Raw genomic sequence first — 17,459 nt, 5'->3', positions numbered from 1 at the left:
CCGATAAGTTCAGATTAATACATGTTTTACATAAGTAACTTTATTATAACTTGATCTATTATTGTAGCATATTCATCCCTGTTCTTATTTTTCTTTATTCCTATGAACTTAACTGATTGTTATTTTCCTTACGAATATTTTGTTAGCTGAAGATCTAGTAAGGCAGGCAAAAAATATGTCAAAATATTACTTCAGCTTTTACTTAAACTGTTTTTGCAACACTGTTAGAATTATCATTCTAAAATTATTGTAAAATAACCAGCAGCAACTATCAATCCGATTAACAAAAAAGTTTTCGTTAAAGAATATTTTTATCCTTTACAGTCTTGAAACCATTTACAACTAGTATGGTTATAAAACGATGAATACAAAATTATGTTGTTTTGATCCATTTAGAACTAGCATAGTTCAAAATCGTAAAAAAAATTTGACTGAACATAGGAGCTAGGCTTTTCGTTAGGTTATGGGTATTGAAGAGTCCAGGACACTTAAAAACTTTTCATGCTTTGAAGAGAACGGAGGTAATATTGCGGTGTAATTTGCTTCTATGTTGAAGATTTCTTTACTTTCTATGTTGAAGGCTTCAATCGAACCAATTTCCCCGCTTCTAAAACCTAAGAAGTAGAAAATTGGTTTTAATTCCTAAGAAGATTTAGTCTTAGCAGTACTTATAGAAGTTACGTTCGAACTTTGTAGCACGTAAACTCATGATTCATTAACATTTAATAAGCTTATCATACTATTATTATAATTTTAACAAATGAAAAATTTAATTGTATCGGATTGCACATAGTCTACTTATTCACTTAATAATAAATAATTAATACTTTTGAGGTTGGTACGATTTAGAAAGCAGTGTTATGATCGAGGCAACCAATTTCCTAAATCACACCACTAACAGACCTTGTTAAAACAATTACTTTTCAGTACTTTTTGCACAAATATTATTATCAAAAAATAATACAATATTAGTAGCTGAATAGCTGCATTTTATTAAAAAAATATTTCAAGTCTAGCTGTTAGTGACTTGTGGCTCATAAAAATTTCAATGATAAAAGTGATAAGATTTCGACAACTTTCTTATATATTATAAAAACTAAAGATTTATAAATATATATATATATATAAACTTAGTTATGTAGTGTGACATAAATACATTATTTTTTTCTATTTTGATGCATATACTAGGATAACTTTCACGTAAGAATTTTTACTTAATATATTTCTTCAATTTTTGTTATAAAAATAAGTATCACGTTTGCTCTCCAACCTAGTTTGTTATTAATTACTCCTACAAAATAACTGTTTATCTCAATATTCAAAGACAATAATAGCTAAAATTTTATCCTGAAACATAATTATATAATTTTAGAAAAATATATAATTTCCGAAAAACCTTTCTAAAACTATGTAATTAACGTTACCATTATATTAATGTTACCTTTTTCAAATGTGAAAGTACAAACTAACATTATTATAACATTCTGCATAAAAAATAAGTTGAAATTTACTGTATTTCACAAAATGTGATACATTTCTGCATTGTTATAATTTTTTTCTGCTCATCATAGATATAAATACGTGCTTTTTAGTGCAGAAAATTGCAGTAACAAGCTTTAAAAAACTTTAAAAATCTTTGCGCAGGACAGAAATAAGCATCAATGCCTCAATCAATATATTGCTCAAACTATTTATCTTTAACTATAATTTAAAATCCTGACAGTTTTGATAATTAATTGGACATAAACTAAAAGAATTAAATTTTCCAATGAAAATTACCCTGATATTGGATTCCGTAATAAATGCTTTAAAGTGTCGTAGAGGCTTAGCACCCATGATTTGTAAACCCCTAGGTATAAATGAATTCGTAGTAAAAACAGTATTTCAGCGCAAATATCATCAATTTTTAAAATTGTTTTCTAATTTTAAATTTTAAGCTTTTTTTTAGATATTTAGACAATTTTTAGTTTGGAAATTTTTAATGTACATAGCAATTCATAAATTACTAGCTACTTTTGTCTTTACAGGTAATGGAAAATCAGGGATAACATAAAGATATACTTGCATTAATTTGTAAGGATTGCGTTGAAATTCCGTACAAAATTATTCTCAAAATACTGAAATTCTATACTAAAATAATGTCTAATAAAAACTTATTAGGTTTTGAAGTATTAAATAATATTTTAAAGTGAGAAAAAACTTTTAAAGGCTTAAAAAAACTTTAAAAACGTTTTTGTTTTTAATTTAAAGAACGTCCATCACTTAAAAAAATATGATGTATTTTTCAAAGCTACAAATAAAAACACAAAATTTGAAGCCAGATAATTAAATATTTTCTAATATTATTTAAACAGAAAGTCTTCTATTATTGAAAATAATAAACAGGTTTGTTCCAAAATACTTAGCAATTGCTTCATATCCCTTGAAATAGGTCATGTTACCTAGATGTTGGTTCCAATCAATAGAAATATCAATAACATAATATTGAACATTATCAGTCCCGGGAGCAGTAAAATAATACAGTTTATGATTAGTATAATGGAATATCTTTTGTTATCTTATATTATGCTTTTCATTCAAATTAAATTAATTTGAATTTTTCTTAGAATTTTTAAATTATTATTTAAATTAAATTTTTAAATAATTTTTAAATAATTTTTTTAATAATTTTTTTAAATAATTTTTTAAATTATTTCAAATTAAATTTATTTGAATTTTTCGAATTATTTTTCTCATCACTACATTTCTTTTATGTCTTATAAATTATTGTGAATAAAATGTTTCCAAATAATAAATATGGGAATCCCAATTTAAAATATCCCAATTAGATTTAATTTAAAAGTTTGTTTAAAAAACTTATTAATTCCAAAATACTTAATTAAATTTGTTTAAATTATCGTATGCAAGAATTTAAATGTTTCAGAAGGGCACATCAAACCATGAAGATTAAAACTGATTACGACGAAGATTAGATCTGATTAAAATCAGATTATTTGAAATTTTGCTCCCCCGATAAGCACCGTTAAGTGCCAAAGGGCTATAGAAAATTACAGACCACTATTACCAGATTCATCAGTGGACATACCCGAACACATGTATACGTACAAGAACAAAAAGAGTTTCCTGTGTGCCCCAAGTGTAATTTACACCAATCTTTTTTTTTCCCAATGCCCACCTGGAGAATGACCTTTCGTCATACAGGCATCTGAAGGGCAGATTTATGGACCACTCTGTCAGAGCATATTAGGTGGGTCTACGTTGCTCCCACAGTAAGGACAGATAGTACAGAGAATGAAAGAACATCCATGCCTTGCCCAGGATTCGAAACCAGAACCTTTCTGATGCAAGGCCAGTTCCCTGAGCCCTAGACAGGCCGGTCTGTTTTTATTTCACACCAATCTACACCAGACTATTTGCAATCTACACTAGACCAGACTGGAGAAGAACGCGATCTCTCTGAAAATCCTGTACTGGTTCATGACTTTCTGTAGGTTAACGATCTTCGGGACTTGATCTAACTAAGGACTGGATCAAGTGGAATAAGAAACAACATACCATTAAGTGCTTCAATGTGCTGTAACTGTAATGGATTTCTCATATTAAATTAAATTTTCACATGAAAGCCAAAATTACCCATATATTATGATTCAACTAGTTTTTCTTAGAGCTTAAATTTGTTCACCTTCCTACTGACATTAAAAGTTACATGAGAAATTACATGAATGCATTAAGAGTTACGGAAATATGTTAAGGATCTTAAGTGGTACAATTTTCAATTTCTTTAAAGATATAATTTTCTGTTACTTTCTATAGTCTTTTGATTAGAAAAAATTTGTGATAATCATTCTACATTCTGATTTAACTTAAAATCTTGATTAGAATTAAAAATTACATAAGAAATTACATAAATACATCAAGAGTTACAGAAATATATTAATTATCTTAAGTGGTACAATTTTCAATTTCCTTAAAGATATAAATAATTTTCTGTTACTTTCTATCTTTTGATTAGAAAAAATTTGTGATAATCACTTTACATTCTGATTTAACTTAAAATCTTAATTAGAATTAAAAGTTACATAAGAAATTACATAAATACATTAAGAGTTACAGAAATATATTAATTATCTTAAGTGTTACAATTTTAAATTTTTTTAAAGATATAAATAATTTTCTGTTACTTTCTGTAGTCTTTTTATTGGAAAAAAATTGTGATAATTACTTTACATTTTGATTTTGTTTGTTCAACAAATATGTGGAATAGTTTGGGTATAAAAAGAAGACAGTTGGTATGTGCTATTTTAAAGGTTTATTACCTTAGTAAAAGTAAGTGCTGTTAAGTTTTCAAGTGTGTGTGCATGCAAAAGTGAAACCATTAAACAGTTGGGAATGTAGTTTGGTGATGGTGCATCATTAGTCGTAGAGGTAGTGGGTAGAGTAGTTTTAAACTTTATGTTTGTTCACTTTGTTTGTATCCATCCTTTTTAAGCGCCTTTTTCCGTAGACGAACGGCTGACGTACGCTCCATAGGCTATTCAGAACTTTTATGCCTCTCCAGACGGGATCTCATGGCGGTAAGTATAATTGCAGATATAATTTGTTTGAAAATAACTATACTTAAGTTTTACATATTTACAATTCTAAACAAAATAAAGTCAAGAAAATATACACATATCGAGGTTGCTCATTGGATTGCTCACCTCTCAATGAAGTGATCTGGGGTCGAATCCCGATAGATAGTCGATACAAATTCTACTTCCGATACGCACTGACCACAGTGCTGAGATAAAATATGCCCACACAGTGGTCATATCAGACTAATTATATATCGGAGGATATATCGATGGTATCTCTTAGAATCTCTCTGCCATTGGACTAACCGTGGGAGGTTTTCATGGCTTCCTTTGTTAGTTGACAGCAAAAACTAATTAGTTAAACCAACAAATCCCCGACGAAGGCTTGTTTGTTGCATTGCTTGATTCAGGCGTTCCCTTGTCTTCTGGATTGGTGTCAAAATTACAAGACTACGGAAATGAACATTGCCAGTCTTTACTCACTAATGTGTTCGTTGTTCAATGTCGGTTATAAATAAATAAAAAATGCCTGTTGTAAGTTAGTGTTTAAGTGCGGAAATACAAACTCTTTATCAGAATCCGTAGTATCATTTTTGAGGATAGTGAAGTTAAAAATATAATGACCAGTTTAATTGTCTGATAACCGTCTCTAAAGTTCGCAGCTTGTTTGACTTTTGTGAAAGGTCAAGATGTAGAATGCGTGATGGAGTTTTTGCGAGCACAATATTGCCAATTCTGTCTTTCACATAATTTAATTCTACACTTCATCGATCTAAAAAAAAATAATATTAAAAAAATGAGGAAAATTGGTTAATTTATGGACTTTACAATATGATAAAAAATGAGGGCAATAGTTAGTCTCTATATTATTACCCTGGAGAGTATTATAGAGCTGTTTTTAAAAAGCTTAAAAAACAATAGGGCAGCTCTTGAAGGGATCGTCATGCTCATCGCTATAGTGATTCAGTAGGCAACCAACTGAATCCTTGTTATGTTTCCGGTCTAAATGTTTTTGTAAGTAATCTTGTGCAGTTGCCATACGAAAGCAAGCTACTCTAACAGTCAAATAAAAGAACTGGGTATTTCATTTTTTTACCGTAGCCATTATACATTATCTACGACTGAATCAATATATAGCGATATTCAGCTCTCATTCAATTATAAATAATTCTGATTTCTGATCTAAATTCTAAATTATTAAGTTTGAATTCTTAGATAATTTTCTAAATTTAATATTAGAAAGAGGCAGATGAGAATTGAAATCGATGCATTAGAATTCAATTTTAACGAAAAATATTGAGAAATGCATTTATAACTAACTTTTTTAAAAGGATTTTGTAATAATTTCATTAAGAAAATTGATTTTTCAACTATAGGCTTTGGTAGAATATCCAGAAGCAAAATCTGTGTTAGAAGATCATGCTAAAAAAAGGTATGAAAATATAATTAAATTATTTTATTTGTCATCGCTTTTATTATGTTTATCAGTAATATTAAGAATCTTTCCCAAAATATCGCTTTGAAAAAGAACCAATAATTTTTATATTTTATTTTTCTGCACTTGCACCATATTTCTTTATTTACCATATTTGAACTCTTCATTTAAATTCCATTCTTTTATTTTTCCATATTTGAAATGTTATACATTCTTTATTTATCATATTTACAATCTCCATTTGAATTCAATTCTTTCATTTTACTATATTTGAAGCTATATACATTCATTATTTACCATATTTGGAATTTCCATTTGAATTCCATTTTCTCCTTTTACCATATTAAAAATCTACAATTGAATTCTTTTTGCTTTGTCTTGTTTAATCTCCTTCTATTTTAAGTATTTTATTTATATGCTTAGGCAGAATTTTCATCTGAAACTAATGATTACATGTTAACTGTATATTACATATGAATGAATATTTAAGTTTGACTCCAATTTAAAAGAAATCACCTGTTTTTTAACTCTATAACTAATCTAGTTTTTTTTCTTTAATTTTCAGTTTATCTTAAAAACTGAAATTTATAAATTATTTAAATTTATTGTTAAGTAATAATGCTAACAAATTTCTCGTTAAATAATATTTATTTTCAATTAATATAATAAAATTATTGTTAAGTAGTTCATTTTTAATTATTTAAAAATTTCAAATTTGTAATTAAATTATAAAATTTATTGTTAATTAAAAAATTATAGTATGACATCTACATATAAACAAACTGACTTATTATTAACTAACATAACTGAATATTAATGAGAGAAAAAAATTTAAAACTGAATAAATATTATTTGATTCAATTTCAAGAAGTATTTTTTTCAGTTCTAAAAAACATTTTTGAATTAAAAAAAAATTGTATCCTTACAGATACATTTTTATTTATAAATTTATATTGTCTCTGGTCGAAACGGTAAGTTAATATATTCTTTAAAATTATTTTTGGAAAAATTTTTTTTTAAATAATTGTTAATCGAATTCAAAATGTAACAAAAATTCTTAAGTATTTATCGTAGGCTAAATTATATAATTTTATAAAGCAAAATAATTTTTTTTTCTAATAAATTGAATTTTTAAGTATTTTAACTGACATTTTCCTTTTTTATCTCTAAAGAATGAAGACCAATCTTCAGGCTCAGAGAGCATTTAGTGTAGACACACTTCTCAAAAATTCCCAAGAAAATTCAGTTGATAGTGGAATTGTGACAAAAGAAGAAGAAAAAGGTAAAAAAATTATTATTTGGAAAAAATACCATTTTAACTGTACTTGTGAGGAAGGTTCTGAGAGCCATTTTAGTGAATATGGTAACATTTAACATCATAAAAATAGCAGGAAACTCTCGACGAAACACAATTTCTTACTTAAAATCGTTTATGTATGTAATTATGTCATACCTTGTTTTTAAATCTAAATTTGTGTCCTTTTTTCAACAATGTCTTATGGTATCGGTATCTTCTTATTCTGGAAATTTTAACTATGTTATACCATTGCACGAAAAAACTTTCTATGTATTTACGTTCTAATTTTAAAAACATTATTTTCTTTAAAATTAGGAATTGAATACATTATATCAAAAATTTCTTTAGCTTAATGCCAATAATTTTTACAGGACAGGAAGTTTCCGAAATAAAAGCCATGATTGAAGATTTAAAGAATGCCAGCAGAGTAAGTGTATTCTTACATTAAATTAATAGATTATTAATAAAAATTTAGATCAGTACAAATTGTCTTATTTATGAGAGAAAGGTTACTTAATTTTATTAAATGTCTTCCTTTTGCATTATAAATTAAACATATAAATTTTACAATTTTAAACTTTGAACTATTGATTCAAAGTCATTTTCTTAAAACAGTTTGAAAATTCTATCCTTTAAAACTAAGCTTTTATGATAATAATAGAATTTTAGAATGCTGTTTATGAGTTGAGTGACAAAGGGCGCATCTGACATATTGGTTGACTTTTGTTTTAGATTACTTAACTTTAGATCAGGCTTTCTAACTGGAAGTTATGAATTATTAGTTAGACTAAATAGTTTACGTTGTATTTTTTTTCTTCAAAAATTTGGAAAATTCTAATTTTTAAAACTGAGTTTTTATGTTAACAAAAATAAAATTTACGAATGCTGTTAATCAGTTAATTGACAGAAGACACATCTAAAAAATGGATCAACTTCAAGTATGCAAAAGCTTCCATATATCCATTAAAAAGTTTTTGGTCAACAATAAGACGTGATTGATTTTCAAGTGATTGATTGGATGATTAGTATACAATATGATTATAAAGTAACCAAAGAGGAGAAAATAAGAGGCACCACTTTACCTTTAAAAACGTATACCTATACAATTTAAAACGAGCTCGCCGTCTCTTAATGATGCTGCTATCTAGTGGCAAGGATAAAAATAAAGCTTTTTATTGTTCTTTCCAGGAATAAAATGTACAAAAATAGCTCTTTATGCTATTCCCGAATCATTAAAATAGTTTTTATCTTTTTTTCATGAAAGGGAGAAAAGGTAATCCACTTTATATACATATATATTTTAAAAAAATTAAAGAATAGTATCGATATTTTTGATTTCAATGAGTTAAAAACTTTATGGAACTATTGAATATAATAAGTGGTGCTGACATTTAATGATTCTTACAGAAAATATGTGTTCATCATTTACTTTCATTACAAAAACAGAACTTATTTTGGTATTTCTAGAAAATGCACACTTTTGAAAATATACATCGAAGAGTATTCAGCTCAAATATGTTTCAAATGAAGAAATTAGGCATTATGAGTTTTTGATTGCTAAGATAAAGAAGGGAGAATGTCGCAAAAACTAGCATAGTGCTAATAGCATGGAAAGGCGGAAAGATCCAGATGTGTAGCAATGGCGCATTGCTTTTTTTATAGTTTATTTGGCTGGAGTGGTTTATCTTCCATAATGTGTCTCTGAACATAACTTTGCCGATCTATGATTTAATGGTGAGCATACAGCTTGAGAGTAATGAATAACATTTCTGTAAACTTACTGTAAGATACATGCCCAAGACAGTGTTGCAAAGATTATATAGTGTTTAGACAGCAACAAAATTCAAAAAATTTCTGACATTTATTTATTTATTTTTTTATTTGAATGCAGTTTTCTGAATAGAAAACTTAGAATAATAAATGAACGAATAATTTTTTGCACTAAAAAACAGCATTGCTAAGAAAGAGAATAAAAGAACAGTTTATAAATTGTTGAATTGTTAAACTGAATAGAATCTGACAGCAACGGGAAGAGGGGGAAAAAAGCACAGTGACTTGAATGTTGCATTTTGCTCACTTCATCCCTAGTCGACGTTGTTTGTGATGAAATTAACGTTCCAATGCCAAAGTTTTTTTATTTAACTTATTTAATTTTGCAATAAAAAGTTGGTAATTTCTCTATACTCTTTTACCCGAATGGAGTCGTGAAGTAATCCCTAAAAAATCAAAAGATTCAAGTTACATAAGCAACAGTAACTTCACTCTGTCAAAGTAAGCTAGTTACCCAATTTAGATATTGACATAAGCTCCTGCATTTTAATAAATCTACTCTCTGATCTACATTAAAAATTGTATGTAAGACTCACAATCAAAGTAAACATCCATGTGACAACAGAATTTAAACTGGTGTCATTGGCTTTGTAGTGCAGTATGCTACCCACTATACTGCATAAATCACTATTCGATATTTTATGCGTTAGGAATTTCGTACATATTTTTTCCAAACGCAATAGTCAATATTAAATTATGTAACCTAACTTATTTTCCTAGTTATTTTCGCTTTTTCTTTAACTGTGCTGTCATTATTTAATGCCTAAGTTGTTTAAATAAAATCGCGTGATTTGATTTCTTATTAAATTTGAAACCAAGAGGTATCTCTTTCACTGAACAAATGTTCCTGGTCGATGCATCGATAATTGTTTTTTGAGATGCAGAACTCTGCTTGAGAATTTTCATAATAAATTTTCCCTTCCAGTGGATTCCCATTAACAGTGGCATAGTAGAAAATGAGAAAGCTGACTTCGTAGACAAGTAGGGATCTTAGGTTCCCCAGAAACCTTCTGGGAATTTAGGATTCCATTTTGCTTGACTGGAAATTTCCAGGATTTCCAATGCTTTCTCTGGGAAATGACTTACGAAACAGAGACATTAGAATTTGCATCTTTCAAGTGGAAGACTTTAAAATGCATTCTTCTCTAAACAACAGATTGTTCCTGGCTCACAGCATGTGGCTTCAGCTGCAACTTTTAGGCATCTAATAGGGCATGATTGTCTTCGTGCCCATCTTGACCTTACATTTTCTCTTAGTATTACTGGCCAGGATATGACTAATTTACATTTGAACGACTGCCTTTGCACTATTAGCTTTCTCCAGTCAAATGAAAAAATATCAGAGGTCCTGTCATCTAATGGCCTAGGGCCTAACGACTGGTATTTGATAATAATGATAATGCTCCTAACATACGAATACAAGAGAAATAACGTAATAGTGTATGCCAAGAGCGTGCTCTATTACTTAAGAATCATTTATCAGTCAGTATTTAATTGTTAACAAATTATACTTGTTTTAATATTAATATAATAAAAGGAATACATATAAATTTTATTGCAAAACCAGATAGGGTTGGTAACAAAATATTTTAAGCCGGTAATATTTCAAATTTGATCCGAGCAGTTTCAAAACACAAAATAAAAGTGTCTTTCATTCGTATCTCTCTTTTTAACTATGTTAATAAAAATTAGAAGTCTTCTAAAATTGTTCTCTTTTAAAATGCAGGTTCCTGGACGAACAATATGGCAGCTTATTGCAAGGGTAAGTTGCATTAAAGCTATTCCTTTCATATCTCAAATAATTTTTGTATATTCTATGAAGTGACTGAAGTTTTGCAAATTGAATTAGCTTATTTATTATCTAAATTGTTTTCGTTTTAATCAGGAATTTTTAAGCATCAAAAATCTGTGAACAGTCAACTTTAGTTAACTTTATGATCAAGTTGTATACAGATATTCTTTTGTACTTGCAATTCAATATATTCACAGTTTATTTATATTTTTTATTCGCTTATGTCTGTTTAGAATAACTAATCCGTATTAATTTGAAGCTGACGTGATTTAACTACCAATGCCAGCAATATTAATGGTTTTGGTGAAAAAAAACAAAGGAAGAAGAATAAAGAGAGCGATTCGATGAACCATAGAATAAGATAATCAGAAAATTAGTGTTCATTGGAAAGTCAGAATATACTGAAATGAATCGGCATATTATTGAATAAGTGAATAGAGATGTTCAATATAAGTTTTTAGAAATAAAGAAATGTATTGAAGTCTTCTGAAAACACTTTTCTAATTAAAAAAAAAATTGCAGAAAAAAATTTTTAGTTCTAAAAAAATTATCATATGCAAAAGAAATTCAAATATTTCTGAAATCATGATCACTTGATTTTATAATTAATTATCATTAAAAAAATTTGTGTTTTTTTAACATTATTTTTTAGAGATTAAAATAAATTTCGCATACTATTGTTTTTTTATAACACAAGTCTATCAACCGAATTTCATAGCATTTGATCAATCAAATGTTTAGTAATAAGGCTCCAAAAACCTACCGTTCTTTTCAAATCATTCAGTAAAAAAATAAACGTAAGACAAATAATCCTTTTTTTCTGTTGCAGTGTGAAGTTTTACAATCAAAGTTACTTGATAAAGAAAAAGAAGTTGAAGATTCCAAACACCGCATCAAAGATCTTGAGCAACTTTTATTCTCTCATCACTATCCCAAATACGATGAAGAAGAATCCCCACAATGCTCTGAAGAATCAACAGAGAGCTCTCCCGTCAAGAGCTTAAGAGCCATCAGCAATAACAACAAAGTAGTCAAGCAATTTTCTCAAGACGAAGGACGCAGAATCAAACCGGAATCTTCAGGGAGTTCCCCGGAGGATGGTGACAAAAATGATAATCGAACTATTCCTGATCTCAAAATCACAAGGCCTTCGTCAGAGGGTAGTTCAGGCGAAGACAGTGATCGAAAATACTCTTTGGATTCGAACACTTTCATCAAAACTTCGAAGATCCATAATATCTACGAAAGGAACGTGGCTCCAAGGAAGGATGAGTCACTTCCAGAATCGAGTTCTGAAAAAGACCTCTCAACGATTGAAAGTAATCGTGCAACAGATTGCTTTACGAATTTCAAGATTTGCACTCAGAACATTTGGGATTGGAAATCGTGTTCCAATTACTGCTTCTCTAACGAGACACTGATTGATCAAGAATTTTTCTTGAATAACGAACAGGGTTTGTCTCTGTCCACCAGCATTAAAGACCAATTCTCTGTATCGGATTCGAATCCGGTAAGTATACCTACAATACCAGAAGAGAGTGAAGACGATACGTGCGTCACTGCAAGCAATAATAACGCGTCTGAGTCAACAGACGCAAAAACTGAAACCAAACACAACCAATCAGCGAATAGTGTTGAAAATCAGCATGAGCTTAATCAAACAACAAAGGATGTTAAGTGCCTTGAAGATGAAGAAGACATGGACCGTATCAACTATAGGCGACTTCGTCTTTTAAGTGATTGTTTTTTGAATGATTCGAATTCAAGAAGGAACAGTTGGAACAATTCTGATTCTGATGCTTACAGTGACGATGATGATGAAATTACTTCTAGTTAAATGTCCAAAATTCTTGCAATTTTTTGAGAGAAATATATTATTTAATTGAAACATTTTATCAAGAGTTCCAGAAGTCTATATTTAAAGCAAAATACGAGAATTTTCATAACAAACAAGATTGTTCTTTACATAATTACATTTTAATGTTAAATTTTTTGAAGTTTTATATTTATTGTATCATCAATTCACTTTGAACCAGATGATATCATTTGATATGCAAAAATATACGTGATGTATGTTTTTAAATATATATTAAGACAACATTTTTAATCGCATAATAAAGCAAGATTGATGTAATAAAAAGTCATTGTGTAATATTTGAATCTTAATATTTCTAACACTTGTGGCAAAAAATAAATTCATAAATTAAAAGATGATCAAAATTTAGATGGATGCAACTCAAATAATATTATATCTTTCAGTTGTAGTCAATAATTTTAGAAAGTACATGAAAAGGACAATTATCAGAGTATATCCACATCAGTATAGTAAATTCGATTAAACTTGTAAGTTTTAAAGAGTATGGAAAATATTGTTCTTTTTTTTTTTTGTTAACAACGAATGCATTGGAAGACTTATTCTTACTTAAACTGGCAATAATTAGAGATAGATATGAGTTTTTCCGTCAATCTAAAACTTAATTTTTTAACCCATTGGACATATATGTTCCACCGAGATTTATATATTCCTGCAGATATTTCCGAGACGTATATATCCTGCCCAAAATACCCTATGGGGTAAATAAGTCTGAATTTTATTCGAACCCATAATCCACTTGTTTCTTGGGGTAACATTACATTTTAGTCTAATTGTATAGTCTATTTAGCAGAATATTGTTATTTTTACCTTATTTGATCTATTAATGTTGATCTATTATATTTTTTTAGAGAAAAACAACTTCTAGTTGTTAACAAACAAATAAGTTTAAGAATAACAAAAAATAAAACCGTTAGTCAAGATTGTTTTAAAGAAATTGCTATTTTGATTACTAAATTAAATAAAAAGTTTTCTTAATTTTTTTCCTTTTTTTTTAGGTTTGTAATCGAATCTTATTATTTGTTTTAATCTTAATTTTATACTTTTATATTGGAAAAATATTCTTCTTTAACAAAAAAGTTTTCAACGTTTGTAAAATCAAGCCCTCCATTTTGAGTTAAAGCTTTAAGTTAAGTTGGCAAAGTTTTTTTTTCTTTTTAAGATAATGTGTACAATATTATACCATTGCTCAGGACATGTATTGACATTAATTTTGACTATGAAACGCACCTATAATATAATTAATTTATTTTGCAATAAGTAATTTGTAAGCTGAAACGACAATGTATAAAAACACTATAACATTGGAGGACGTAGAAAATATTAGAATAAAAATCCTTAAAAATGAATTTTCTTTATTATTTTCAAATTTATAAAATAATCCATATTGTTACAATATGGAGAGTAGTGACTTTTACGAAAATAATATTTGCTTGAAAGCAGTTTTTTCGCCTTAACATTCGTAAAATGTTTTGTTTGTCAAAAAAATCTTCCTGCATTCTATTAATAATAGTTCTAAACTATTGAAATTTATTGATTGCGTATGTTTTTAGACTAATTTAGGTTTTAAAAAAAACTTTTTGAATTTATAGTTTGTTATTGGAGTTTGAAAGATGAATTTCAAAGCTGCGCAGATTTAAAATTTCCCAATTAGCTTCCGAAATACATTTTAGAAAATATGACAATTAAGTAATTCGTATTTGGCAATTTACGGACAATTTTTCTGAATAAATGTTCTTACTTAAATAATTAAAGTAAGCAAATTTGAATATTTAATCCTCATCAAGTTTTACATAATAAAATATTATGTTAAACTCAAAGAATGTTTGTCGATATTTTATTACGATTTTGCTTTCAAATAAGAACTGAAAAGGAAAAGGCAGAAATATTTTCTAGTCTACTAAACATTATATCAGAGTTAATTAATAATTGCCGAGAAATGCTCATTTCCAAACTTTTGGAACATTTGAATGATGTATCATGTTTCAGATCCCCGTAGGCATATTTTTAGTTGTCTTTGATTTAGTGTAGCGTTTTTGTAATTTTCTACTTATGCTCTTTTGTTTTATCTTCGTATGTTTGTTTGGAAATAATTTCCCTCATTTGCAATGCAGTTAGTAAAAATGGCAACAGAGCATTAACTTTTTAAACAAATCCAAAGATGGTTTTGTAGTATTCGGATAGTAAAGAAAAGCTACACAACAATAAATTTTATTAGGACTTACCAAGTTAACTGGAAATCGAATAACGAAATTCGACAATTTTTGACATTTATAATTATGTATAAAGTTTGCATCGCATTTCGGTAAATGATCTATCATTGAATCGTTAATGAGCATTGACAGATCAAAATCAAGCTTTCTCTCAGGCTCACAAAAAAAGTTTTCTAAGATGTCCGAAAGAAGTTCTACTTTTCACTACAAGCATCTCAGTTTCTGTGAAGATCAATAAATTACTACGAACAATTAATATAGGTGATAACAGATCATTAACCTGATAAAAAAAAATCAACAACGATTTCAGTGAAGAGCAATAAATTTAGATAATATCAATTAATAAAAATAATTAGAGCGCATTAACTTAATAAGAAAATGTACAAAGATGATTTCTGTGATGAGCAATTAATAAAGATAATCAAGATAAGAGCAATTAATAAATAAATTAACAGAGCATTAACTTGTTAAAAAAAATCCAAAGATGGTTTCTGTGAATAGCAATAAGTTAAGAGCAATTAATAAAGGTAATAATAAATCATTAACCTGTTTAAAAAAAACAACGGCGGTTTCTGTGAAGAGCGAAAAATTGAGATAAGAGCAATTAATAAAAATAATAAAAGAGCATTAACTTAATTTTTTAAAAAAATACAAGGATGGTTTCTATGAAGAGCATTAAATCAAGATAGGAGCAATTACTAAAGACAGCAAAAGATCATTAACTTATCGACAAAAAAATACCCACAGATGGCTTCTGTGAAAAGAAATTTACTTATTTCTAAGTGCCAGAAAATATCAATGAAAGGCGTTTCTGAACATTTCAAGATTGTTCAAAATTGCTTTTGTCCGCCCTCTCAAAATCAGCTTTTACCTGATATATTTAACAATATTTCTTTATACAATTAAAATTACATCATCATTTGCATATTAGGTCCCACTCCTACCACTACTTTTCCCCCACTCAGATATGAATTAATTGAACTTTCGTATGTGAATAATTATTTTATGTTATTTTCGTCTTTTATGTTTCCCAAAATTTTCAAGTTAAATAAAATAGAAAAAAAAAACTACCTACTTTTTACCTTTACATTACATCCTTTTCTTGTTAGAGCTACGGTTTCAGTACTCCTCCCTCTTTCTTACTACGGATGTGCTTTAAAAGAGGTTATGAACTGTCTGAATTTGAATTTTTTTTAATCAAGTATTTGTATTTTTTTTTATACAAGTCTTACAAGTACGAGTCTTTGCAAGTCTTAATTATACAATACAAGTCTATTAAATTTTATTTTCCAATTAACTATGCAAAGCCTTTATTTTTTTGGTTTTAAAAGGGCTTTTTTTGTGATAATTCGTGCATTTATATATATTTTCTGAATTACCCCATAACATATAACATTGAAATAAGCGAGAAATAGCTCTAAAACAACTAGGGTAGAACTAAGTATAAAAGGAAAAAGATGGAAATTGATAGGTCATATATAGAGAATGCCTCCTACAAGAACACTAGCAAAAGCCTTAACGTGGGCACCAGAAGGCAAACGAAAAAAAGGGAGACCCATGCTGACATGTAGAAGAAAGATGGAAGAGGAATGAAGACAGGCGGGATGGACGAGCTGGTCTAAGGCGAGATCTTGTGCAAAAGACCGAATGAGCAGGAGCACGAAGACAATTGCCTTATGTGCCACCAGGAACGAAGTAGGATAAGTAAGTAAGTACATTATGCAACCAATAAATTCGTACTCCAACTTTACTATCCAACTTTTATTAATATATACATTTCTTTAATTTCTAAAATTCTGAAAAAGAAAAAAAAATTGAATAGCTTTCACAATTACAATGCAAATTACATCATTTACAAAAATAAAAAGCTTTATTCATTTTATTAGAAGCCACTAATCGCACTATTAGAGAGAAAAAAAACCAATCTTTATTCAAAATGACTTAAAGTGCCCCTAAAAATTAGGTAAAAAAAGGAAAAGAAAAGAACGACAACAGCAAGGAAATGTATAAGATACACAAAAATATTATATTGAGCATGTATATATTGAGCATGCAAGGTACACAAGCTAAGTTGCTCTATACTTGCTGGAAGCAAGTCTTATTTGTGCAAAACTAATAATTTCACAAGTAGTTAATTTACAGTTCCAATTTATGAACTGCAGAAACAAATTAAATGTATACATATATGATTATGAAATAGTTTCGGAGTTAACTGTATATACACAATACTCGATCTTCAGAAACTAAAGTTATGTAATTATTTAAACTGAAACTTTCTAAATTAGTAAAACCTAGAAAAATTCAAAAACACAAATTGAGATAAATTTAAATTAAGATAGTTATGTTTATAAATACGATACAGCATTTGGTCCATAAATATTTTATTAAAGAATTTCTGCTGAACTATTCAAGAAAGTTTAAAAGTAACATACTTTTTTACAGCAC

The 17,459-nt window shown here is 28.2% G+C and overlaps 1 protein-coding gene across 4 annotated transcripts in view; it reads left to right on the top strand.

Annotated features, from left to right (window-relative positions):
• The window catches only part of LOC107455636 (uncharacterized), a 76,515-nt gene extending 63,447 nt beyond the window's left edge, over positions 1 to 13,068 (top strand). For 2 of the 4 annotated variants that reach the window (XM_087168061.1, XM_087168062.1), the window contains 6 exons: positions 4,490 to 4,574; positions 5,951 to 6,006; positions 7,182 to 7,291; positions 7,678 to 7,733; positions 10,863 to 10,898; positions 11,758 to 13,068. In XM_087168061.1, the coding sequence (XP_087024187.1) occupies positions 4,490 to 4,574; positions 5,951 to 6,006; positions 7,182 to 7,291; positions 7,678 to 7,733; positions 10,863 to 10,898; positions 11,758 to 12,765 (1,351 nt within the window). In that variant the 3' untranslated portion in view covers positions 12,766 to 13,068. The remainder of the gene's footprint in view (positions 1 to 4,489; positions 4,575 to 5,950; positions 6,007 to 7,181; positions 7,292 to 7,677; positions 7,734 to 10,862; positions 10,899 to 11,757) is intronic. The other 2 variants (XM_087168063.1, XM_087168064.1) reach the window with 1 other exon arrangement.
• The last annotated feature ends 4,391 nt before the right edge of the window (positions 13,069 to 17,459 follow it).

Source organism: Parasteatoda tepidariorum, chromosome 7 (assembly GCF_982258835.1).
Source record: "Parasteatoda tepidariorum strain Cologne lab strain chromosome 7, Ptep-v5.0, whole genome shotgun sequence".
Lineage (NCBI taxonomy): Eukaryota > Metazoa > Arthropoda > Arachnida > Araneae > Theridiidae > Parasteatoda > Parasteatoda tepidariorum.
Note: the sequence above shows the minus strand (reverse complement) of the source record. Positions and strands in the feature narration are given on the sequence as shown.